Source organism: Melospiza melodia, chromosome W, assembly GCF_035770615.1.
Source record: "Melospiza melodia melodia isolate bMelMel2 chromosome W, bMelMel2.pri, whole genome shotgun sequence".
NCBI lineage: Eukaryota > Metazoa > Chordata > Aves > Passeriformes > Passerellidae > Melospiza > Melospiza melodia.
Window position 1 is genome coordinate 4,604,208 of NC_086225.1, and position 27,831 is coordinate 4,632,038.

At 39.3% G+C, this 27,831-nt stretch overlaps 1 protein-coding gene across 1 annotated transcript in view; it reads right to left on the reverse strand.

Annotated features, from left to right (window-relative positions):
• Nucleotides 1-27,831, reverse strand: part of LOC134431474 (transcription factor RFX3-like) — a 142,243-nt gene that overhangs the window by 68,666 nt on the left and 45,746 nt on the right. Inside the window, exons 3-5 of the mRNA XM_063179485.1 lie at nt 25,736-25,985; nt 7,641-7,715; nt 146-327 (exon numbers count right to left, since the gene is read on the reverse strand). Coding sequence (XP_063035555.1) covers nt 146-327; nt 7,641-7,715; nt 25,736-25,985 — 507 coding nt within the window. The remainder of the gene's footprint in view (nt 1-145; nt 328-7,640; nt 7,716-25,735; nt 25,986-27,831) is intronic.

Genomic DNA, 27,831 nt, shown 5'->3' on the forward strand with positions numbered 1-27,831 from the left:
TGTTGGATTTGGCAACTCCCTTAACACAAAGGTTTTAAATATTTTTATTTGCTTATTTCCTTGCTTGTTTTTAACATATGAGCTTCATGCTCATGATTATTATTGATATTTTTCTGTTAAACTTGAAGATTTTATTAACACAAACCTGGTTCCCAGTCTTCTGGTCCGTAATCCCATGAAGATTGACCGTATGAGTTTTCCAAAGGAGGCAGCATTGACTGGATCTAACTTGTGCTCCTGACAATGACGTAAGTAATGGTTGTAAAGGGTACTTCTGGGGAGACTCACTCCTTCTGCAGTTTCATAGTTGTCTAAAAGCCATTGGAGCTAGGTCAAATATGAAAGAGTGAACATATATAAATTCATTATTACTCTACTGAAAACCCCCACTTAATTGTACAACATAGAACTGATATTTTTTAGACCACTCAAGGCCTGTTTAATACAGTGACTGTTCTTTGAGCAAATATAATCTTTTTAAATCTCTTTCAATGCTAGATATGCCATGATGCCTTAGTTATGGATTTTTTTTTAGGTTTACAAGGAAATAACAAGACTCATGGCACCTGTGAGCTCAGATAGCTCCACTTCTAAAAATATTTCAGATTCAGTACCATACATTAACATTTTATGAAGTTATTTGTGCTTTCGAGAAAAATTGCTAGAACTCCAAAGAAATAAAATAACCAATGTAATTTATACTTATTGCATTCAAAAAAAACCCCTAATAGAACTAAGTTAATACATTTTAAATTCTGGAATGATATACTATTTCTCTTCACATGGAATTAAAAAAAATACAAATAAAAAACCCCAGTACTACATTTAACTGAATAGGGTTTATTGTCTTCCAAATACAAAGAAGAAACTATCAAATATAAGGTAAAAAGCAATCTAGATGATATGAAAAATAACTTGTATAGCTATAAAGCATCATGGGCTCAATCCCTTTCTGTTGTAGCCTGTTTGCTTCCAAGAGGAACAAAATCAACTTTTTTTTTTCCTGTGTAATCTATTGCAGAATTTTGGTGAGTAATTTTGGAAGCATTTAGGCAAACAGTTTCTAATACATGACTGTACCTCTGTATATAACAAATAGTAACTAACATAGCTTCACAGAATATTCTGAGTTGGAAGGGACCCATGAGGATCAAGTTCAACTCTTAAGTAAATGGCCCATACAGGGATTGAACCCGCAACCTTGGTGTAATTGGCACCATGCTCTAACCAACTGAGCTAATCTCAGGGTCATGTACACTAAACTTAAGTAAAATGGTAATTTTAATGACATTTACCAGTATAAGAAAACAAAAAAAATAAAAAGGAAATATTTTTATAATTTTTATTTATCAGCAGTCCTGACTAATGGGGGGGGTCCTACTTGACTAGAAGTTAGCAAACCTATAACGAGAGCCAGAAGGAGGATCCAGGGAACTACAGGCCTGTCAGTCTGACTTCAGTGCCAGGGAACATTATGGAGCAGATCATCCTGACTGCCATCTTGTGGTACGTACAGGACACCCAGGGGATCAGGCCCAGTCAGAACTAGTTTAGGAAAGTCAAGTCCTGCTTGACTAACTTGGTCTCCTTCTATGACAAGGTGACACACTCAGTGGATGAAGGAAAGGCTGTGGATGTTGTCTACTTGAACCTTAGTAAGGCCTTTGACAGTGTCTCCCAGTGCATTTTCCTGAAGAAGCTGGCTGCTTATGTTTGCTGGGTAAAAATATGGATGGATGCATGGATGGATGGATGGGTGGGCCAAAAGAGTGGTGGTGAATGGAATTACATCCATTTGGTGGCTTGGTGCTTCCCAGGGCTCAGTATCAGGGCCAGTTCTGATTAATATCTTTATCAATGATCTGGACAAGGGGATTGAGTGCACCCTCAGTAAGTTTGCAGATGACACCAAGTTGGGTGGGAGTGTTAATCTGCTGGAGGGTAGGAAGGCTATGCAGAGCTTGCATGAGGCTAAACAAGGTGAAGTGCATGGTCCTGCACTTGGGTCACAACAACCCCATGCAGCACTACAGGCTTGGGTAAGAGTGGCTGGAAAACTGCTGGTCAGAAAAGGACCTGGTGCCGGTTGACAGCTGACTGAACAAGCCAGTGTGTGCTCACTTGGCCAAAAAGGCTGATGGCATCCTGGCTTGTATCAGCAATAATTTGGCCAGCAGGGCTAGGGGAGTGATTGTGACTGTGTTCACAGGGGTCTTAGGATGAGGGAAGAGACGAGGATTTGACTCCATGTTTCAGAAGGCTTTATTTATTATTTTATGATATATATTATATTAAAACTATACTAAAAGAATAGAAGAAAAGATTTCATCAGAAGGCTAGCTAAGAATAGGAAAAGAAAGAATGATAACAACGGCTTGTGGTTTGGACTCTGTCCGAGCCAGCTGGGCTGTGATTGGCCATTAATTAGAAACAACCAACATGGGCCAATCAAAGATTCACCTGTTGCATTCCACAGCAGCAGATAACCATTGTTTACATTTTGTTCCTGAGGCCTCTCAGCTTCTCAGGAGGAAAAATCCTAAGGAAAGTATTTTTCATAAAAGATGTCTGTGACAAGTGATTGCCCCCCTGTACTCAGCAACTGTGAGGCCAAACCTCTAATCCTGTGTTCAGTTTTGGGCCACTCATTACAAAAAAGACACTGAGGAGCTAGAGTGTGTCTGAAGAAGAGCAATGAAGCTGCTGAAGGGTCTGGAGCACAAGTCCTATGAGGAGCAGCTGTAGAAACTAGGGTTGTTTAGCATGGAGAAAAGGAGGCTCAGAGGGGATCTTATCACTCTTTCTACAACTGCCTGAAAGGAGCTTGTAGTGATGTAGGTGTCAGTCTCTTCCCATAAGTAACAAGCAGTAGGACAAGAGTAAATGGAAATATAGGAAAAATTTCTTCATTGAAAGGATTGTCAAGCATTGGAACAGGCTGCCCAGTGAAGTGGTTGAGTCACAACCCTGGACGTGTTTAAAAGACATGTAGCTCTGGCATTTAGGAACATGGGTTAGTGGTGGACTTGGCAGTGTTATCAGTTGTACTCGATGATCTTAGAGGTCTTTTCCAACCTAAATGATCCTATGATTCTATATTTAACTTATGGGATTTCAGATTTTTGAGGATACAATCATTTTATTTAGCTTAACCCTTCCTTCCGCCATGGTTTCATATCCTTGGAATTTCCCTTTAATTTCCACTTGAATTTCCAAATTTTGTTTTTGTCTTGTATTTACTAATTAGTTAAGAAAGTAATTATGCCAAAATGAATTAGAATGAACATCCAAATTTTCCAGGTTCACAAATCTTACAAAAAGTCTGGACTTAGTTTGAGCATCCAATAAATCCCCAAACTATGGATTTGGGTTTGGCATTTCAAACAAAGTTTTATTCCAATATGCTGGACCCTCACACGATTGTTTAATTCATTTCACTTTAGACCACCAAAGTAATTAATATGACCAAGATATGTGTTTAAAGTACAGTAAAATAGATAATTATGTGACATTGAATATGCTACTCTGCAGGGCTACTAACTAATAGATCACTGAACTAATTCTGTTCTAGTAATGTTCCATATAACTTGTCATTTACAGAACAAGAATACCAATATTTTAGTGCCCATTACTCTTGAAATAAGTTTCCACTCTGACTCTTCTTTATTGCAGAACTATTAGTAAAAATTAGATTATAATGAATATATTGAACATACAGTCCTGTTTAAGTCAGTTGTGAGCAATTTACTGAACACAATACATGAAAAACGAAAAAAAATTAGGAAAACATTTACTCAAGACCTTTCAAAGAACATCTTCATGTTTACTTTCTTATAGAAAACATTACCAGAACTATCATGCTTAGGTTTCTAAACAAGAGCTCTGTGTAAAGATGTAGGAGAAGCACGATCTAGCTGTTTGCAAAATGGATGTAGATAATGTTGCACTTTAAATAAACATTAAAAAGTGCAGATCATCCTTATATCAACTTCTGGGTATAAATGTAGTCCTAACATTCACAATGTTTTATCAACTTGAAACCAAGCCTAGGAAAAATATTTTAAACTTTTACCTTTACATGAGTGTATTATCAAAACCATTTCACTATATCTTAATTATAGCCTTCAAACTTATCATTTAAGCTATATCAATTAGTTTATGAAATATGAGCAAGTTGTTTTATCTCACAAAGAAAAAAAATACTGACAAAACCCCCAAATTATTTCCAATTTAACTTCTAAATATAGTATTAAATTCTTTTCTAGATTTATTATAATTTATTAGGATTCATTTCAGTGCATTTTACTAATGATCTGTATTTGACAGATATTCTTTCAACCACAGCTTGGCATTAGCCAACAATGGGAAAGCAAAACCCAAGATAAGTACAAAGTAAGGATATTTGCTCCACGGTGAAATATTTCAATAAAAAATGGTTGAAATGATTATTTGGCAGGATACAGCCTTCAAAGAAGAATGTCAATAGCTTAATGCCATGTAAAAAAGTAAATAATCTGCAGACATGATAACATTATTGCAAACAGCCTTAAATACATTTTTGTATTTACAGAAATCTAATTCTAAAATTGAATTGTTTACACTTTGACCTGTTGATTTATAATATTAACAACATTAGAATGGTATGAAATGGTTTATGCAGAAGGGGTAAATTGACTACAACTTCAATGGAACTCCAGTATTTAAAAATCATTAGATTATAAATTAGTCAACTCAATCACATACAGAAAGAAATCAGGAAAGAAAATAAAAAATAGTATTTTTTTTAAACCATTAAAATAAACAGATATTGTAGCAGTGCGGGGTTTAGATAGTGGTTGCTGCTACCTATATTCCCCAGTAAGCGTCTCCTATGGAAAAGCCACTTGGGTAACCATTCAGGCAAAGCAGTCAAGTACACACACACCACGGCAAGCTCAGTGAAGACAGGCAGAAGAGCCTTTTATATGGTCAGTTCCAGTGAGGTTTATTTCAGCACACCGAAGGGAAACCAGAGACAAAAAATGAACCATGTGCTATGCACAAGATTTAAGTAGGGGAGGGCATGGGGGTGGTACAACGGGCAGGGCAAAGGTGATTGGCTTTTAGGGAAGATGGGGCCGGCCACCAGGGATGCCACAACCAATGAGGAAACAGGGAAAGGAGAAACCAGGGGAAATTGGGACATATGGGGAAATGAACTGGGATGGATTGCTGTTAAGCAAGAGTCCATGAGGAAGACCTTTCTGTCTGCCCAGGTGGGGAAAGACTCTATGGTAAGTCTCTCCAAGGGAGGGCTCTGAGGATTTCCCTGAGGGGGAAGGAATCAGACGATTCCACAAGGTATTATTTAAGGCAAAAAAATACCAGCTTAAGGAAGAAGATAGGACTAAAACCATATTTACTGTCCTTATTTGAGTCACAACTCAATAAAAGTTTCTAAGAAATGGAAAATATCCAGTGTTTAATCTGAGTTTCATTAATTTCTTCCAAAATGACTGAGGCTAGGAAAGAACATTTATTACACCAAGACACCTGGAGGTCTTTTTTTTCCCCACAGAATCCACAATAGATCCTCTATTTGTCTTTCAGTAGTTTTGAAAATACCTCAGAATATTTAAGAAACATCAGAATAAGACTACCATAACAGACAGATGCAAATCTCCTTATTAGAAACATATTTTCATAAAATCATAGAATGGTTTGGGTTGGAAGGGAACTTTAAAGGTTGTCAAGTCCAATTCCCCTTCAGTGATTAGGGACATTTTCAACTGGATAGGGTTGCACAGAGGCCCATCCAACCTGACCATGAACATTTCCAGGGACGGGGCAGCCATAACCTCTCTGTGCAACCTGATTGTTTCAATGTCTCACCATCCTCATTGTAAAGAACTTCCTTCCTTATGTTCAGTTTAAATCTATTCTCTTCCAGTTTAAAGCCATTGCTCTTTTTGCTGTCACTACAGGCCCTGGTAAAAAGTCTCTCTCCATCTTTCTCATAAGCCCCCTTCAAGTACAGAAAGGCTGCAATAAGGTCTCCATGGAGCCTTCTCCAGGCTAAAAAACCTCAACTCTCTCTGCCTTTCTTCATAGGAGAGGTGTTCCAGCCCTCTAATCATTTTAGTGGCCCTACTTAGACACACTCTATCCCACTATCTAAGCTGTTGATGAAGTTATTAAATGGCAGTGGTCCTAGTACAGGCCCTTGAGGGACACAACTCATTACTGATCCTTGTTTGGACATTGAGCTGTTTGCCGTTATGCTTTGGATGCAGCCATCCAGCCAGTTTCTTATCCATCTAAGAGTCTACACATCAAACCTATCTCTCTCAAATTTAGCAGCAGGAATGGTGTAGGGGGCGTTATCGAAGGCCTTGCAGATGTCTAGATAGGTGGCATCCATATCTCTCCCTTTGTCCACCAAATCAGTCGCTCCATTGTGCAAGGCCACTAGATTAGTTAGGCATTATTTGTCCTTGCATGTTTCTAGGTTGTCTTAACATGATCTAAATCTCTTTCTTCACACTTTACAGAATTCAATTTCCTTTAGCTAATTTTAGCATTTTCTAAGAAAACTAAATTCTCTTCCAAGAAATTGTACTGGCTGTCTTTTTCTACCATGATGATAAACTTTTACAAAATATTTTTGGTATTCACCTCCATATTACCACATTCTTGGGGGGGGGGGGGAAATGTCAACAAATCAAAATAAGTGTATAGACTACCCAATATACTCATACATTCATATTACAATCAATATTTTCGGTGGTAAAGAAATACAAGAATGTGAAAAAATATGTAGGTTTATGTTTGTTAGTAAGGCTGAGAAGCAAAAAGGATGCAGTATGTACAGCAATTTAGCAGCAATTAAAAATACAAAACTATTTATACTAGCTGAAGAAAAACCATTTTGTTTACACAACATTTCAAGAAAGACTAGCACTATTTAAAAACAAACTGAAAATTTAATTTTGAGCCTTACTCCTTTACCTAAAAGTTATATTTAATGGCTTTGCTACTATATTTGCAACCATCTTCTTATGCGAACATCTTCACCCTTTTATTATGGAAAATTGCTAACTACAGGATTTGTAAAGACAGAACAAAGCAAAAGGCAGAAGAAGCACACATGTTAGACACTAACAGATTGTTTTAATTTTTAAATCTCATGAGATGGATCTATGGAATTGTTATACTAAACTTATTCAGAATAATAGAAATATTTGAAAAGAAATCCAAAGTATATTTTTATCCAAACTGTGTGCAATACTTCTTTCCCCCTTTACCTGCTCCTAAATTATTATATCAAGTACACAAATTATAGAAAATTAATTTTGAATGTCAAACACAGACTACCTAAGGTTTATTTGGCTATTATTTTTACATTTACATTGGGACCTGCAAAATAGACAAATCTGTTAAGTTGTGTTAACACAATACAGAACCTAGAAAAGAAATGCACTCTACAGTGTGTCATGACACTTTGCCTGACAAAATATAGTGACATAAGATGTAGATTACAAGCAACTAAAATGAAAAGATTACAAGTAAATATAGCAATAAATTAAAACAAACATTTAGAGGCAAGCTAAGCATGCAGAACAAGATAGAGATTAGCTTTCATGAAAGAAGAGACAACTTACATGGCTGTTGAGAAGAGAGCTTCTGTGAGTAGAAAGACCATCAGATTTTTGAAGTGTCTCAATCGCCATCTCAATCTGATAATAGATGTCATTAGAAAATGACTCAAGACAGTATAAAAGACTAATCAGAAAAATTCTGATAGGTTCCCTTAAGTTCAACAGAAATATCTAGTTTGGTCAGAGCTAAGGGATATTTTCTACTTTAAGGCCTCATCCTTAAGTCCTTATGAAGGCAAACCTCTTAGTGATGTCAGAGTGGCATTTTGCTTGCATATATACTGCAGGATCCCACTTTCAAAGTCCAATTTACTTTCCTTCCTACTCATGAAATAAGAGAAGTAGATTTACTAGTAAGCTACATTGCAAACAGTAAAAATTACTGAACATTCAGTGTTTTGAATAGAAAAAAACCCCAGAATAAAATCCTTGGAAATGCCTGTGTTTCTTCCTCTAAGTATTTGAGAAAGAACTGTGCACACTTTGAGTGTGAATAAGAAGCAAAATTTCTGCTCTCTGCAACCATAGAGTAAAATCTCAGTCATTCAGTGAGTTTTCTGCCATTAGCTTCATTGTACAGGATATCACCCCCTACAGCCTGTTAGAGCATTCTTTGAATATCCAGAGCTCTCAAAGTAAACAAAAATTGGAGGCTTACACAGACAGCAAGATCCATCCTTAAAAGAAAATAAAAAATCAGATGGGTTCAAAATAATACTTTTAAAGGAAAAAGTATTATAAACCACTAATTATACAGTAGTATTACTCCTAATACAAATGAATAAAGACAACCGTAACCATTCCTATTCTTCCCTTCCATATTAATGCCTCTTATTAATTCAATGACAACAATAAAAATAAAATTACAATCTAACTGTAGTTTAGATGCAGAGCTAAAATAGCAAAACCATTGAAAGTCAATGAGACAATGGGATGTACAGTAAAAGAAGGCACATAATGACCCACATTAAATGGAAAAGACAGAAAAGCAATGGAACAGTATCTGTACATTTAAAGCCACTTATATCCACTGTTGACAGCTTTAAAATAAATCTTCCCTACACTTCTTTAATTATTACACTATTATCCAGAGTTTATACTGGTAAATTGCATTATTGAGTTCACTCAATATACAGCACAAAACTGAAAAATATTTAAATTATATTTCACTTAGTGCATAAATAAAATGTGGTTTCCCCTTTTTATAAACAAATCAAATAGTATTCTTACTGTAGGAACTCTCAATGAAAAAGGAAGTCTTTCTTACAACTATTTACTATTAGAAATATGTCTTTTGATAAAAGCATACTAGATCTGATGAGTATGCAAGAAATATTGCCAAAATAATGTTTGAATGCAGTTTTTTTTCTTGCATCAGTAGAAAATAATATTAAGTCAAGCTATTCAATCAGAGAAAATGTCAAATTTAAAAGGACGCTGTATATTAAAAATTAGAAGTTTAGGATTTCATCATACTAAGATCAACTCACTATATAGTGCAACCATAGACTCTCCCATTTTACCATGATATTATAACATCATGCAAAATTTAAATTATAATTCTGAATCTCACTCCACTCTGACAATACCTTTTCTACAGCAGTACTACAGGGCTGAAGTCCTGCCTCCTGGTGCTCATTCCACCTATTACACTACCCTCTCATTTCACTGAGACAAGTTTTTGTGACCTGTTCAAAGAACCAATTTTTTTAAATCATAAATCATGAAGATATATATAATCATAGAATCACAGAATGGTTAGGGTTGGAAGGGACCTTAAGAATCATCCAGTTCCAACCCCTCCACTATGAGCAGGGACACATTCCATTAGACAAGGTTGCTGAGACTCCCATCCAACCTGGCCTTGAATGCTTCCAGGGATGGAATAGCCACAACTTCTCTGGGAAACCTGTGCCAGGGCCTCACCACTCTCACAGTAAAGAATTCTTCCTGATATCTAATCTAAACCTACTCTCAGTCTGAAGTCATTCCCCCTTATCCTGTCACTACATGCTCTTGTAAAATGTCCCTCTCAGGCTTTCCTGTTGGCTCCCTTTAGGTACTGGAAGGCCACAATAAGATCTCCCCAAAGCCTTCTCTTCTCCAGGCTGAACAACCCCCACCTCTCTCACCCTTTCTTCAGAGGAGAGGTGCTTCAGCCCTCAGATCTATCTTGGTGGCCTCCAGGGCAGGTCTCACCAGAGTGAAGTAAAGGGGCAGAATGATCTCCCTTACCCTGCTGACCATGCTGCTTCTGTTGAAACCCAGGGTACCATTGGCTTTCTGGGCTGCAAGCACACATTGCGAGCTCATGTCCAGTCTCTCATCCACCAGCACCCCTAGTCCTTCTCAGCAGGGCTGTTCTCGATCAGTTCATTCCCCTGACCAACACCTTGCACTTGGCCTTGTTAAAACTTAAGAGGTTCTCATGGGGCCAGAATTTAAGCTTGTCCAGGTCCCTCTGGATGGCATCCCATCTTTCAGGTGTGTCTACTGCACCACTCATCTTGGTGTTGCCAGCATACCCATGGCCACAGACCCATAGATTTTAAAGCCAGAGATCTTAATGATTACTATGATCAGCTTGTCTTATTTTTTTGAATAATGTAGGTCAAGAGATGTTCATTGCCTCTAAAATTCACCCTTAATTTACCTTTCATTAACCTCATGAAGTATTACTGAACTAGAGCAGGTCTTCCAGAAAGACTTTTGATCTATATTTGAAATTATAAGTATTCATCATATTCTAGAGTAACTTGTTCCAAAAGTAATTGTAATATATAATGTAAAATAATTCATGCTTAAGGGGAAATGTATAAAATAAAATTTGTAAAATGAATTTAACATCCAACGAGCCTCTGACCACAACCTGGAGACAGATTACTACATTGGAATTCTGAAACTCCTGGTGGCAGCAGGAGAACAATGCCTCATTAACTAATAAGAGAACACGGGCAGGCGCAGAGATAGGTTTCCTCCAGAACCATCAGGGAATACCCAAGGACGATCAGCACTTGATAGATATCATCAATCAAGATAACCGAAGTCATGGAGAAACATACATCTGAATACACGACTTCCCCTGACATGATCAGCGCCCGCCACTACCCAGGAAACAGCAATTGTCCAACCCTGCACAGTGAAAGAAAACTTCATACATATGCGGGGTTACAAAAGAAATCGGGGCACCTCTGCCTCAGGCATAAAAAACTGTATAAAACAGCCCCACTGGAGACAGCATGGGTGAACAGAGGGATATCCGATGCAATAGAGGTTGGATCTCGGTTCACCCAGCGCCAATCCCAGGCTCGACGCTGTCTCTGACTGTGGTTTTTGAGGACCGTATTTTGGTCATGAAAAAAATCTTTCGCATTTATTAATTTGGCTTTCTTGTTGATCATTTATAACAGTAATTATTTTCATTATTAAACATTTTCTGCAGTATTCCTTGTCTAAATTTTGATGAGTTGCCTTTTAAGCTTTACCTGTATTGTGGGTTTGGTTTTTTCTGTGAATTTTCTCCCATTTGTTACCTGAAAAGGGGGATGCTGAGAGGAAAGGGGAGAATGAATGATGGGCAATTAAGGTACAAAAGAACTGGCAACGACCGTTGCATTCCAGTGAAAGCTTCTGGGGAGAGAGGGCGGGAATCGGGAATTAGGCACTGGCTTGCTGAGGGGCGAGCCAGCTGGCTGGGCTGAGATCAGGTCAGTGCAGGTGGTTTTGGTGCTGGACCCTTGCTGCTGGGGAATTCTTGCCTCCCCCATGGCTGAGCTCGCTGCTTGCAGGAGCTGCCAGTTGATGGGGACTTTTTAGGACTTGCCTTTGCTGGGAAGACCCATGCCTATGTGCATGGGTGCTTCAGGGGAAACCGGATCCCCCTCACACACAACTCCTCACTCCCTTTCTCTGGAGCTGCTGATTTAACTGGAACCTCGGCTGCTGCCATCACCAGGATACCATTTCGTGCATGTGAGAACCCAGGGAAAACTATACTCTCTCCCTCTTACACACCTTCTCTCTCTCTCTGAGGCTGCCATTACCTCCTGGAGAGGCTCAGGGCTTGCATTGGCTGCCCTCTGAAGCCGCAGGGGAGTCGCTGTAGCCCCTCTGCCTTGACATGAGCCAACAGCCCCCCCTGCTTGGTTGGAGTCATAACTACACCAAAAGGAAACTTGCTTAACAGATGGGAAAAGGCTGTCATTGGGTTTTCTCTTTTTTTCTTGCTGTTGTTTGTTTTGTCTTGTGTATATATATATATATATATATATATATATATATATATAGTCTAGTAAAGAACTGTTATTCCTTTTCCCATATCTTTGCCTGGAAGCCCTGTAACTTCAAAGTAATAATAATTTAGAGGGAGAGGGAGGTAACTTTTTCCCATGCAGGGACCTAACCATAGACAAAGCAGCTCTTAACCTTCTCTAACATGTAGTTAATGGCTCACCTTGAAGGCAGATTTTCTAGACAATGAATCATTTGTCTGGCTCATTTTGAAAACTTTCAGCTACTTCTGGGCTCCCTCTCATTCAAATTTATTTTATTTTTAAAAATCCCAGGCTTCTGAGAGGCTTGAGTCCTCAGGCTTTCAAAATGTTCTATGTGAAACAGCCCCCTGAATGTTGGGGAAGTAACAGAAACTTTACTGGCAAGTATTTTAATCATATATCTCAAATTAAATAGTGGTTATCCCAAATAGTGGGGTTTTCTTTTTAATTGTAGCCTTGACATTTTGGAAAAAAATACAGAAATAAGTTGAACATTTGAAATTATGCACATATCGTTGAAATTATATTATGTGCATATCAAGGTTAATTAATTACATTCCTTACATTTCTAAGGATGATCAATCAGAAGTTACAGGTCTATTTAACAACTGGAATGCTAATTGACAAAAAAATCACACCCCCATCAGTTTGAATGTGTGATCAGTCATGCATTTCTTCTCACTGAAAAACTATTTCTATATGAAAAGTCATTTAATAAAATGCTTTGACTGATAACTGAAAAAAGTTATCTTTCCCACAGCAGCCCCAACCAAAGCATGTTAAACAAATCTGCATTACTAATTACTAATACATATAATCATGAGTGTACATGTTAATATAAACATGGGTGGGGAAATTACAGCATGATAATAATGGGAATTGTGATTTTAGACTTCTATGTCAGTTCACTCAGATTGCCTTCTAAAATGCTAATTTATTATCTGCCGTAGTCATTAATGGTTGAGAAGGGTAGAACATTTTTGTGGATAATAAATTCAAAACTGTGATTATTATATGTCAACTAAATCCTACAATGTTCAGCCTTTATGTAATCTTATTAACTGTTATTTTTAAAGACTTTTGTCCATTAACATTTTATCAGATGAACATATACATTAATATCTCAGATGCCTCTCTAATATATACATAGAAAAACACTTAAAAATCCCCAATTGACATTGAAAAGCTTCCTAAAAGTAAATGGCAAGGAAAACTTATTTTCTTAATGATTCAAGTATTTGACACAAAATACTTAAGTTGTTCTGAGGAGGTCAGGACATAAGGAAAAAAAATCCTCAGAAATTTAAGCTCCAAGTTACTGAAATTAACATGGACATCCTCTAATTCATTATCTATATTTGTTTGCCTTTCTAAACCCCTCTTCACTGACAGTAAAACAGACTACTTTTCATATCTTAAAGTTTAAGACTTCTCCTGCCTCATGCCCAAAAGAAGTCCATGTCTCTACACAGGCACCTATTTTTAACTTCATCTGCCCCCTTTAATTTTTATCTGCTATATATTTAGCAAATTTTAACTTTATCTGTTTAAAAAATGTTGCCATTGTAGTCTTTAAGCAAAGTGAAATACAAAAGAAGTTGTGAAGAAATTATCAATTCATCAAATATGTATTAAAAAAATTAAATTCAGCACAGCTAATGAAGTCTTGAATACTAGTGATAACTGTATTTGCTGTTATAGCTTTTCCTGGTAACAATTCTTACTTTCTCATTGACAATCCTAAAAAAGGTCTATGCACATCACTATATTAAAGTGTTATATGATAAATGAATGAGAACTCCAGCATCCTTTTGAAACAGAGTGGAAATTTAATAGGGTAGAAATCCATTTCGGATTTAGGTGAAATGTGCTGTTTTGAATTATTTAGTCTGTAGCTTGCTTGCATAGATGAAATAGGCTGCTTTAACTTGTTTAGTCTGTTAACTCTGCTGTGCTCAATACTGCCTGTTCTCACAAAAAGCCTGTGCTCGCAAAACTGCCTCAGCCAAGGAAAAAGAATGCGAACTTCCAAGCTAAAAGGAAGATAAGGGGGGGGCCCTTGAACTTTGAAACAAAGACGAGAGCTAAAGCTGAGGCTGCAAGAGATGGAGAGGGTGACCAGAGAGTTCTCTCTGTACAAGGACTGATAAAAACTAGATGCAAGTTGTAACTCGAAACCAGTAAAATGAATATGCATTAACCTATTGTGAAACTCTGTGCATATGTACAAGTAAGGGGGATAAAAAAGGTTTGGAAATTCTCAGGGGCATACATGTCCTTTGGGGGGAACAATCCCCACATGCTGGGATCCCCACATGCGTCTGGCACTGTAATAAACATACTGGCTTTACAACTTTTGCAAGTTGTGGAGTAAGCTTTTTTTCTGCAAATCACTTTCCACTTATATTTCAAAACAGTGCATTCATACAAATGCTACTGTCCTCTGAAGAGGTACTCATGCCAGAGCCTTGATTTGGGCAGACAAACTTGCCTAGATGCATAGACTTGAAAATGAAGCATCAGTGACCATCTAAAGAGAACTCACAGGTCCAACACCCAGAAAAATGTGATTCTCTTGAAAGTTCTCATAGACTAAGCAACTGTCATAGAGCTTTTACTAGGTTATATTGGATTTTGCTCAAAAGAATGAAAAAATAATTGAAAGACAGAAGAAAAAAAACCCAATTGTTTCAAATTTTTGTGAAAAAAAGTTTTGTACATATACACAAAATGATCATGAAATATATCTGATATTTTATATATGCCAACTTTAAAAGAACTCAGAAAAGCTTTAGAAGTGTTTATATAGGACTAGATGCACAAATAGCAGGAGGTAGCTCATATTCAAAGGAGAACAAGAGAGAAAATAATGGATTACTGGAACAGTGTTGTCCCCTTCAGTAAGAACAGTAGTCAAATAATGAAAATACTGAAATTTATGGTAATCCCCAGACAGACAGACACAGGTGTGGTCTCTGCTACTGTATCACTTGTTTTATTTCTGTTTAACTTCCAAAACAGAATACTGTAGCTAATATAATAAGTAAGGGGAAGATGGACAAGTTCAAGAAAATAATGGCTTCCAAAATTCACACCATTCCCAGCTGAAATGTTTAATTAGTCTGAAAACTTCTTTTCTGTCCCTAATCAGATAAGAAAGCTGGGAGAAATTGAAATGGGTATTAATTATTTTGTTTGTTTTCTGATGTTGATGTGAGGGTATTTCAGATCCATTAAATTTCATAAAATAAACATCACATCTTCAGTACTCTGTATGTGCACAGGGTATGCTTATTGACTGACGAATATAAATATGTCTTATGATCAGAAAACAACATATGGGGCCAACATATGGAGCAGAAGCATACATAACATCCATGACTTGGTAAAAATTCAAAATGTTTGGTGTTTATACCAGATGACTCCTTTCTCCCTAAGTTCCCAAAAGACAATTCAGTGTCCATTTTTATTTCCTTATTAAATGTTTCAAATGGCTGGTCAAATTATCAATTCCACTCTTTCTCTTCAATACAATACCTTTATATGAATCAAAAGGTAGACTGTATACCTCACCTTTCTCATGCACTTGAGATTCTAAACCCCTAAGCTGCCCTATAGTTGATCTGCCAGTTATGGTACCGACTTAAAAATCTCCCCAAAACCTTGACAAGCTTACATACGATTTCTAAAACAGGCACACTCCAACTGAGCTAAAAAGCATATAGCAAGAGCTGTATGCTTCCACAAGAGTTAGTTCCATCAGGAAATCGGGATTGAGAAACAAAGCAGAAAGTTTATATATTTTTTTTAATTCAGAAAAAATATGACGACAGAATTTGCAAGAAATTAATTGGCACTTTTAGAACAAACTATCTATTTAATTAGACACTGTGCTGGTTTTGCCTGAGGTATGGTAATTTTCTTCCCAGTGGCTGATATGGAGCTGTGTTTTGGATTTGTGCTGATGTGCTGGTTTAGCACAACCTGTTTTTTGGTAGTGGGGGGGGGGAGCCATAGAACTGGCTTCTGTGAGAAGCTGCTAGAAGCTTCCACCATACCCAACAGAGCCAATCTCTGATGGCTCTGAAGATGAACATGCTGCTGGCATATTAGAGAGGTTGGTAACGCCTCTGTGATGATGTATTTAAGAAGAGAGAGACAGAGATAGGGAAAGAGAGCCCTTGCTTCCACACTAGAGCAACTTATCCTTAAAAGACTACACCCCATGGACTAGTGACCCACGCAATGGCAGTTTTGGGAAGACTGTTTTGCTTGTGGAAAGGACTCATGTTACAGCAGCTTGAATGGGACTGCTATTTGTGAAATTAGAACCATGCTAGAGAAGTTCATTGAGAACTGTGTCCCATGGGAAAGACCCCACAGCATAGCAGAAGAGAGAGACTCCTCTCCCTAAATGAACTGAAGAAAGATCTCTAGTGATGAACTGACCAAACACCCCCACACCATCTCCCTGTGCTGTCGGTGGGAGGGGCGGGGGGCAGGGGAGGAAGGTATTTTAAGGGCTAATTTTACTTTACAATAATTAGAATAATTTACATCATTCTCCTTTGACTCTGTTAATAAGAGATTTACTTTATGCCTTTGTTTGAGCCTGTTTTGCCCTCAGGCTGTTTTGTCCCAGTCCTTATCTCAACTCATGAGCCCTTCATTATGATTCTTGTGGGTGCCTGGCGTTTTAACCAGTGTCAAATCCCAACAGCTGAACACAAGGTTGATAATACAGAGATGTGTTTGTTATTGCTGATCAGGGCCTACACAGAGCCAAGGCTTTTTCTGCTTTTCATACTGCCAAGCTGTCAAGGAGGCTGGGGGTGCATGGGAAGTTGGGAGGAGACACAGCCATGACAGGTGAGGCAAACTGACCAAAAGGATATTCCAGACCACATGACATCATGCTCAGTACATAAAGTGGGGGTAAGAAGGAGGAAGGGGGGAGGGAGACATTTGGAGTGATGGCGTTTGTCTTCCCAAGTCACTGTTATGCATGATAGGGCCCTGCTCTCTTAGAGATTGCTGAACACCTGCCTGCCCATGGGAAGTGGTGAATTAATTCCTTGTTTTACTTTGTTTGTGTGTGAGGCTTTTCCTTTCCCTATTAAACTGTCTTTATCTTAGCCCATGAGTTCTCCAGCTTTTACCCTTCCGATTCTCTCTCTGATCCTGCTGATGAGGGAGTAAGCAAGTGGCTGTGTGGGGCTTGGTTGCTGGCTGGGGTTAAACCACAACAGACACATAGAAATCCACTACTCTAGAAAAGTGCTAACACCATGCCACTAAGATTTGAACTATAATGATAGCAGTGGCCAGTCATATTTGACCTACTTTATACATTTTTACAGAAGAAAAGAAAAAGAACAGACAGAAATTCACTTCAGGGATTCAGAGGCATCTCCAATATCAAATTTTGAATACCTCAGAAACAAAATATCCTTGTGTTCCTTTGACCAATTTTTTAAAATTGAGAATAGTTTTCCATATGAGTGTATTAGGTTTATGTGGCAAGGTTTTGGTAGACCTGGCAGTTCAGGGATGGCTTCTGAGAGAAGATGCTAGAAGCTGTTCTCATGACAGAGACAGTTCCAGCCAGCTCCAAGACCTAACTGCCACTAGCCAAATCTGGGCCAGTGATGTTGCTAGAGCCTCTGTGCAAACATATTTAAGAAAGGATAAAAAAACTTCACAATGACAGCTAGAAATGAGAATATGTGACAAATAAAATTATGCAGCCACTAAGATTGGTAAAGGAAGAGGGGAGCTGTTGCTGTAACGAGCCCCCAGCTGGGTAATAATTAGTATTGGTGCCATGATTTACAGAAGGCTGATTAATCTCTTTTTATTATATATATTATTATTAAGAAACTTATTGCTTTTATAGACAGTTACGATACACCTAGACTTAATTGGTCCTCCAATCATAACATCATCACCATTGGCTAATTAAGAAACTACCCTTTGGTAAACAAATCTCCATAACACATTCTACATGTTCACAATAACTGGTGAAGCAAGCTAAGATAAGAATTCTCCTTTTTTTTTTTCTGATCTTCTCACAGCCTTCCCCAGAAAGGCCTGGGAAAGTTATGTGTTGCTCCCTGAGGCCTCAGAGCTGCTGCCACAGGGAGCATGTGCTCCAGGCATCTGAATAGAGATTTCCCTGCAGCCCATCAAGGTTAACAGTGGAGCAGATATCCACCTGCAGCCTGTGGAGGACCCCACAACGGACAAGGTAAATGTGTCCTAAAGGAAGCTCCTGGCAGGAACGGTGGCCTATGGAGAGGAGCCCATGCTGGAGCAGGTTTGTTGGCAGAACCTGTGATCCTGTGGGGGACCCAGGACCCATGCAAGAGCAGTCCATTCCTTAGGGACTTCACCCCATGGAAAAAAAAACAAAAACAAAAACAAAAACAAAAAAACCCCAAAACACTCTGGAGCAGTTTGTGAAGTACTGCAGCCAGTGGGAATGCTCACATTGGAGAAGTTCATGAAGGACTGTCTCCTGTGGGGGGGGGGACCCTATGCTAGAGCAGGACAAGAACATGAAGAGAAAGAAAAAGCAGAAACAAAGTGTTATAAACTGATGGCAACCCCCATTCCCTGTCCCCCTGTGCTGCTCTGAGGGAGGAAGTAGAAAAGTTGGGAATGAAGATGAGCCAGGGAAGAAAGGAGGGGTGGGTGGAAGGTTTTTTTTAGATTTGTTCTTATTTCTCATTATCCTGCTCTGCTTAATTGGCAATAAATTAAAATAATTTCACCAAGTCAAGTCTGATTTGCCTTTGAAAGTGTGGTGGGTTGACCTTGGCTGGGCTTCAGGTGCCCACCAAGCTGCTCTAACATTCCTCCTCAGCCAGACAGGGGGAAAAAATATGACAAAAAGCTTATGAGTTGAAATAAAGACAGGGAGATCACTCACCAGTTATGGTCAGAGGCAAAACAGACTGTTGAGGAGTGGAATTAAGAGTGGCTTGGTGGGCACCTGGTGGCTAGGCCAACCCACCACAAAGAGTTATTTCAGAAACAATTTGTAATGAATACACTAAATATAGCATGCTGATATAGGTACGTGATCTACTGAATACATGCATTAAGAGGGAAAACTAGAAAAAAATACTAGGTGCTACAGGGCTTTTAAAATTTAATTTTTAAATGCCATTAAAAATTTTTAACACAGCAAAAGATAATGGCTGAAAGCTAGAGAGAAATGAGCAATATAAGCATACGAGGCCAGAATGTAAATGGCCTAAGTGTCTGACCTTAGTCTCATGGGGATTTTCTGGAAATCCAGTGGGGACTGTATGGGGCTCCCAGGGGCAGAGTAGGACATATGTAATTCTATCTACTGTGCAACACTAAAACTTCTCTCTTTTCCTGGGAAGGGATAGAAACAAGTCATGATACTTCACAGATATGGAGCAGAACAAATCAGGAGGCAGAGTCTTGGGGGACAGAGGTTAATGAGAGTACAAGACCCTCCAATTCCTCTAAACTTCTACCCCACTAGTTAATTCCTAATTGACCAACATTTTTAATAGTGATAGTACTTGAACATTTGACTGATTAAACAGATTATTCACCTTCCTGTGTTTGGAAGCCTAGACTGAATGCCTTTTTCACCAAAAAGTCACTGTGTTCAGAAGAAGATTTGAATAAAAATGTCAGGCCTGTATAATTAAAAGGTCAGAATAGGTGATTTAATTTTCCAGTATAACGTAAAGATCCATGTATCTCTGATTTTTTAATCTGAAGCAGTTTGTCCGTTTTAGGATGAATTCAGCTATAAAAACTGTTCTGCCAATTACCAGAGGGGTGAGGAAATAAAGGAAAAAATTCCTTTACCTAGAAAGAGGTTGGCTGTTTGAATAAATAAAATCTTACTTCAAACTATTTTCCAAATCACAACTACTCCAGCTTAAAATAAGGCTATGGAAGCTTATACATTTTTATATTTTTTTTCTCTTAAAAGAACTATCCTTCCTCCAAAATTATACTATCAGAATTTGACATTACTATTGGCCCTCCTTATTTGTGGCTGTTATTCTTTTTCTCCCACTCCATTATCAAATGGTTTATTTTTGAAAGGTACCAAGCTTTCTTTTCATCAGGAGAATGCTTAGCACGCCGTATTTAGTACCAGGAGTATTCATTAATGAATTCAGAAGTATGAACTAAGTAATTAATTCATATTGGCTTTGTTTTATTTCCATGTACCTTTTGATGTGCACAAGCATGACTGAAATAGGATACATTTCTGAGTCAATAGTTCCTACGGATAGTGATGACTGATGAATAACAGTGACTGCAGATAAACCCGAATGCTTGCTAGAAAAAACAACTAATAGGTGAGAGTTCCTTCCAGGCTAACAAGCATAATACATTTTTTAATTTAATAACTAAGTACACATTTTGACAGTTTTGACATTAGGAAACATTGGTATTACAATGCAAATTTTATCAGAACAATCCTTAAAATATTTACATATAGTAAAAAGTGCAGGATGATTTAAATTCTATTATTTATAGGAGAGTTAATTTTCTAATTTGTCTTTGCTGTAGCTGCTAGTCCTCTGACATTAAGCATCGGTAACCCACCCAGACTCATCGTTCAAGTAGGATACATGATATAATTTCAAATTGCTACAATGTATTAATAGAATTACCAGGAAGAGCTAAAATCTTATCAATGTTACGACTAATTTGCTAGTTACAAAAATGTATTTTTTAAATTAGTGACAGTGAATAAAACAAAATGAAGTTTTTGTAAACAATGAAACAGAACTAAATCTTGACATGGCATAAGTGTCAAAGGTTATAAAAAGCCCATGCCTGGTTCATTTGTCTTCATGTGAAAATTATCCAAGATTATTTAAAAATATTTGAATACACTTGATGAGTATTACAGTAAGAAGTAGGTCTGGCTACATATTATTGTGATCTCTTAAATTGTCTATACAAGTATGAAAAAGAATATTATGATGGTGCAGGTAGAATTAGGATTAAAAGTGAAATGTACCAGGTAAAAAACAAGAAAAATTGAACTGGTGTGTTGCTCTAGTTTACCTGGTTTATTTAAATATTCTAGTAAATTTAAAGCAGCATGTGTTTGATTTCACAGTTTAGGCTGAATTGTTTAGGTTTCAATTGATTATTGCTTGTATGAGTTTAACCCTATATACCAAGAGCCTTAAATTAATTAAAGATGTCAAGAACTAATTAGAGTTCTCTTGCTGCAGTAATCCTGCCCTGGTGGAATTCACAGTCTTGAGGAATATGGGCCAGGTGAAGAGTAGAGTCAGGACTTTGAATTTTAAGAGAGCAAAATTTCAGTTGTTTAAGGAATTAGTGGATGGGACTCCCTGGGAAACTGCCCTCAGGGATAAAGGAGCTGAACAGAGTTGGCAACTCTTCAAGGACATTATTCTTAGAGCACAAGAGCTCTCGATTCCCACATGCAAGAGATCAGGCAAGGAAGGCAGGAAACCAGAATGGCCTAGTAAGGACCTCCTGGTCAATCCTAAAGTACGAGAAGGAAATGCACAGGCTGTGGAAACAGGGACATGGAAACATGGAAAAATATAGGGATGCTGCCTGAATGCATAGGGATGGGATCAGGAAAGCTAAGGCACAGCTGGTACTGAATTTGTCAAGAGATGAGAAGAATGAGAAGGGCTTCTACAGGTACATTGGCCAGAAAAGAAAGATTAAAGAAAATGTATTCTCTTCTCCAGCCTGATAAATAGCACAGGAGAACTGGTGACAACTGACATGGAAAAGGCTTAGGTACTCAACAATTTTTTTGGCCTCAGATTTCAATGAAAATCTCTCTTCCCACATATCTAAAGCCCCGAACCTCAAGACAGTAAATGGAGGAAAGAAGTCCCTCCTATCATAGGAGAAGATCAGTTCATGACCACCAGAGGAACTTGAGTGCACACAAGTCCATGGGACCCAACAAGATGCATGCCAGGGTCCTGAGGGAATTGGCTGATACAGTTGCCAAGTCATTCTGCATTATATTTGTTATGGCAGTCAGGAAACGACCCAGGTGACAGGAAAAAGGGAAACATTGTACCCATTTTAAAAAAAGGTACAAAGGGGGACCCTGGAAACAACAGACCAGTCAGCCTCACCTCCAGCCTAGTAAGATCATGAAACACATTGTCCTGAAAAGTATTGAGTCCAGTATTATTTAGCTTATTCATCAATAACTTGGATGAAGGGATAGAGTGCCTTCACTGCAGGTTTGCTGACCATACAAAACTGTGAGGAGTGGCAGATAGTCCAGAGTGTTATGCTGGCATTCAGAAAGATCTCAACAGACTGGAGACATGGGCAGAGAAGAACTGTCTGAAATTCAACAAAGGCCAGTACACAGTCTTGCACCTGGTAAGGAATAACCCCAGGCACCAGTACAGGCTGGGGGTGTCCTGCTGGAAAGCAGCTCTGCAGAGAAGGACCTGGGGGTCCTGGTGGACAACAAGCTGCCTATGAGCCAGCAGTGCCCTTTTGGCCAAGAAGGCAAATGGTATCTTGGGGTGCATTGGGAAGAGCATTGCCTGCAGGTGGAGGGAGGTGATCCTGCCCCTCTACTCAGCCCTGGTTAGGCCTCACCTGGAGTGCTGTGTCCAGTTCTGGGCTCCTCAGTACAAAAGAGACATGGAGATCCTTGACCAAGTCCAGTGGAGGGATATAAAGATGTTTAGAGGACTGGAGCAACTCACTTATGAGTAAATGCTCAGGAAGCTGGGCCTGTTCAGCTTGGAGAAGAGATGACTGAGGTGATCTTACCAATGTATATAAGTATCTAAAGGGAGGGTGTCAAGAGGATGGGGCCAGGCTCTGCTTGGTGGTGCTGAGCAATAAGATGAGAAACAACAGGCAGAAACTGGAACACGGGAAGTTCCAACTGAACATTAGGAAGAACTTTACAGTGCAGGTGACTGAGCATTGGAAGAGGTTGCCCAGAGAGATTGTGGAGTCTCCTTCCCTGGAGATATTCAAGAACTGTCTGGATACAATCCTAAATAATGTATTCTAGGGCCCTTGCTTGAGCAGATAGGTTGGACTAGTCAACCTCCAGTGGTCCCTTCCAACTTACCCATTCCATGATTCTGCATATGTCAAAACATGGAAAATAAGGAGGTGATTAGAGACACAGCCAACATGACTTCACCAAAGGCAAATTATGTCTGACTAATCTAGTGGTCTTCTACAATAAAGTGACTGCATCAGTGGAAAAGGGAAGAGTTATGGATGTCTTCTACCTGTCTTTCTGTAAGGCCTTTAAAGTGGTCCCCAAAAACATTCTGGCCACTAAAGTGGAGAGATATGGGTTTCATCAATGGACTGTTAGATGGATAAGGATTTTTTCTGGATGGCCACATCTCTAGAGTTAGTCAATGTCTTCATGTCCAAATGGAGATCAGTGACTAATGGTGTCCCTCTGGGGTTCATGCTGGGATCAATACTGTTTAATATCTTCATCAACATAACACACAGTGGAACTGAGTGAACCCTCAGCAAGATTCCAGATGACACCAAACTGAGTGATTCAGTTGGTTTGCTATGTAGCATCCAGAGGGACCTTGACAGGCTTGAGGAGTGGGCCCATGCAAATCTCATGAAGTTCCCCAAGGACAAGTGCAAAGTACTGGACCTGGGTCAGAGCAATCCCCAGTATCAATATCAGTATCAATATAGACTAGGGAATGAACAGATTGAGGGCAGCTCTGCAGAGAAGGACTTGGGGATGCACTGATGGACAAAGAACTGGCTATGATCTGGCAATGTGCACTTGCAGCACAGAATGACAATTACATTCTGGGTTGAATGCAAAGAAGCATGGTCAGCAGGTCAAATGAGGTAATTCTGCTTCCCTACTTCACTCCTGTGAGACCCCACTTAGAGTACTGCATTCAGCTCTGAGGTGCCTAGCACAAGAAAAACTTGTTAGAGTGGTTCCAGAGGAGGGACACAAAGATGATTAGAGGGCTGGAACACCTTTCCTATGAGGAAAGACTCAGAGAATTGGAGATTTTCAGCCTGGAGAAGAGAAGACTCTAGGTAGTCTTTCAATACTTAGAGGGCTTATAAGAAAGGGACAAAATTTCTAGTAGGGCCTGTAGCAGTAGGACAAGGGGTGAACACTGAAAGAGGGTAGGTTTTGATTAGACATAAGAAAGTGTTTACAATGAGGGTGGTGAGACACTGAAACAGATTGCACAGAGAAGTTGTGGATGCCCCATACCTGGAAGTGTTCAGGGTCAGATTGGTCAGGTCTTTGAGCAACCTGATCTAGTGTAAGATGTCCCTGTCCATACTGTGATCGGTTTTGGGCCCCTTACTACAAGAAAGACATTGAGGTGCAAAGAAGGACGAGGAAGCTGGTGAAGGGTCTGGAGAGTAAGTCATATGAGAAGCGGGGCTGAGGAAGCTGGGATTGTTTAGCCTGGAGAAGAGACAGCTCAGGGGAGACCTTATAACTCTCTACAACTACCTGAAAGAAGGTTGTAGCAAGATTTTCAGTCTTATCCACATTCTTATGCATGCAAGCATCCCCAGTGAACTGCACTGGTTTTGGCTGGGATAGTTAATTTTCTTCACATTAGCTTGTATGGGGCTGTGTTTTGGATTTGTGCTGAAAACAGTGTTGATAGCACAGGGATGTTTTAGTTATTTCTGAGCAGGGCTTACACAGAGTCAAGGCCTTTTCTGCTTCTCACACTACCCCACCAGTGAGTAGGCTGGGGGTAGACAAGAAGTTGGGAGGGAACACAGCTGGGACAGCTAAACCTAACTGACCAAAGGGATATTCCATACCATATGATGTCACAGTTAGCAATAAAACTAGGGGAGACATTGGCAGGGGGGCCACTGCTTGAAGACTGACTGGGCAGCTGGACTGGCTCAGTCAGTTGGTGAGCAATTGCTTTCATTTGCATCGCTTGTCTTTCTTGGATTTTATTTGCATTCTCTGATATTTCTTTCTTTTCCTTATATTTTTTTATTCCTATCAGTATTATCACTATTGTTTCCATTTTAAAATTAACAAACTGTTTTTATGTCAACCCACGAGTTTTCTCCTTTTTATTCTTCTGATTCTCTTCCCTATCCCACTGGGTGAGAGTGAGTGCCTGTATGGTGCTTAGCTGGCAGCTGGGATTAAACCATGACAGCACTATACTATTTACATGTACAGAGTTAAACTAAATGCAAATATGTTGAAGAATTTTGCTCAGACATGGCTTGAAGGAAAAAAGGCCATGAAAATATACAGCTGATGGAAAAGTAAAAGGCAGCTGTAAGCAGCTAATTCTCAAGCCTGTTTCCCAGGCACGTCTCTGTAAACAGCAAGAGTTCTCAAGCCTGTCTTCAATAACAAGTAAATACCTTGTCCTTGGATAAGGTATGGGAAAGCAAAAGTGACAAACATGGAGGCCTTGAGAACCATTCATATCAGGGTGAGAAAACAAATCTTGGTTTCAATAACAAACCACAGGTATTGAAAACAAAAGGAGGGATTAATGTTTAATCTGTAACCAATGATGAGCTCGGGTTTTGCAATATGTATGAACTTAATTAGCACGGTTATAAAATGTGCATGTTGGATCAATAAATTGGAGTTCGATGCTGATCAAAGGATGGGTCGTCTCCCTTCACTTTCTACACAAATATTTGCAAGACAAAGTCATGTATTACTGATTCTGCCAACATAATATGCTTTTTGCTACAGAAACATGTTAGCATGCCAGAACATCATAGTGATTAAGAAATATCCCCAAAGATTTAACATAGTTCTGAAGTACTTACTGTAGCTGGGGAGGCTCGTGTTGTATGAGTCACTGAATGACCAGAATTTTCCATTGAATTGCCAATCAGGTAGGTCCCTCCTGAGTTGCTAATGAGCTGTCCTCCTGCAACACCCATCTGAATCCCTCCGGTGCCCACCATACTATGAGAGGAGACCACTGTAGTTGCCTGTGCAGAACTTCCTTCGAAGTAATTTCCCCCAGTGTTTTGGCTATACATCTGGGTTTCCGTGTAAGGATAAGTTGTTCGACTTCAGGAAAAGAAAATAAAAGAAATAATAGTTATTTATTTAAATTGTTTAAGTGAGGGAAACATCATTGTAGAAAAGAGTGTACAGTTGCTATAACCAAACTTAACAAGATTGGCAAAAAAACCCCGCATCTACACAAAATAACATTTCATATGTCAAAGTACTGAGCAATTAACTTGGACTCACTGTTAAAATAAGTATTCATTAAACTTAAGAGAAAATTATTTTAGCCCCATCTGAAAATGGGTGGAGAAAAGTATGACAAAAAGTGAAGATATGAGAGGAAGATCTCATTCAAGTATCAATATATTATACAGTAATTTAAAAAACTGTTTTAACTTTTAAAATCCTCCAGTCAAAACTGGATTTTTATTTATATGACATTTATTTTGTATACTGTTTTCAGCTGGAATAGAAGTAATTTTCTTCATAGAAGTTGATACAGTGCTGTGTTTTGGATTTAGGATGAGAATAATGTTGATAACATACTGATGTTTTACTTGTTGCTATGTGGTGTCCATGGCTATAACAAGAAAAGTCCAGCAAAAGCTACTCCATCATCTCTTCCCGCCTAAGATTCTTCTCTATCTTCTGGCATCTTTCACTTACACGAACCTTCATCATACTTGCCCATTTCTTCCTCTATTTCATCTCTATCTCTCTTCTAGGAAAGGTTAATGTTCTGTAAAGTTTTCATTGTCCAAAAAAGGGTTAAAAACTCAGGCTCTGCCTGCCCAAAGCTCCCACAAGCGGCCGGACACCTTCTCGCTGCACTCCCCCCTTCTTCTCCTTCTCGGCTGTGCTGCTGGCACATGTTATCAAGTTTCAAGGTAACACAGTCCAGGCACAGGCTGTACTCTCTCTCTCTCCTGGGGGGGCTGCCTGATGCCTCCTGGTGCTTCTCCCACCCTTCCATCCTTGGGGGCCTCTTCACCTCCCATCTCTGTCCAAGCCCCGGCCTACCTCACCTGGCCGCATGGCTGCCCCTCCCCCCGCCCAGCTGCCCGCTGCTGGGCGGGGAAGAGATCGGAACTCTTTCCCCACTGAAACCCAAGAGAACTTCCCATGGGAGTGCTCTGCTTTTTAACCCCTGTGTTCTCAGAGGCGTATCCATTGTCCCCAGTGGCCACACCAGGTGCCAGTATTAAAATCTGAACACCTATTGGTGACCACAGCATATCCCAGAAATCCTACTTCCTCTCAAACCACGACATGCTTATACTAAGTCAAGGACTTTTCAGCTTCTCATGTCCAGCCAGCAAGAAGCCTGGGGGTGCACAAGAAGCTAGGCAGGGGCACAGCCAGGACATCTGACCCAAACTGACAAAAAGGATATTACATGTGTGAACTCACAGCCCAGGAAGCCAATCACATCCTGGACTGCATCAAAAGGAGAATTGGCAGCAGGTTGAAGGTGATTGTCTCCCTCCACTCATCTCTTTTGAGACCCCCATCTGTAGTACTGAGTACTGTTCTGGTGCCCCTAACATAAGAAGGACATGGTACTGTTGGAGCAAATCCAGAGGAAGGTCATGAAGTTGATAGGAGGACTGGTGCACCTCCCCTACAAATACAGGCTGAGAAAGTTGGAGCTATTCAGCCTGGAGAAGGGAAGGTTCTGTGAAGGCCTCATAGTGACTTTCCAGTACCTGAAGGGACCTACAGGGAACCTGGAGAGGGACTCTTCATCAGGAACTGTAGTGATAGGACAAGGAGTAATGGGTACAAATTGAAAGAGAAATTTAGGTTAGACATAAGAAACAAATTCTTTACTGTAAGGGTAGTGAGGCACTGGAACAGGTTGCCCAGGGAGGTTGTAGATGCCCCAAACCTGGCAGTATTCGAG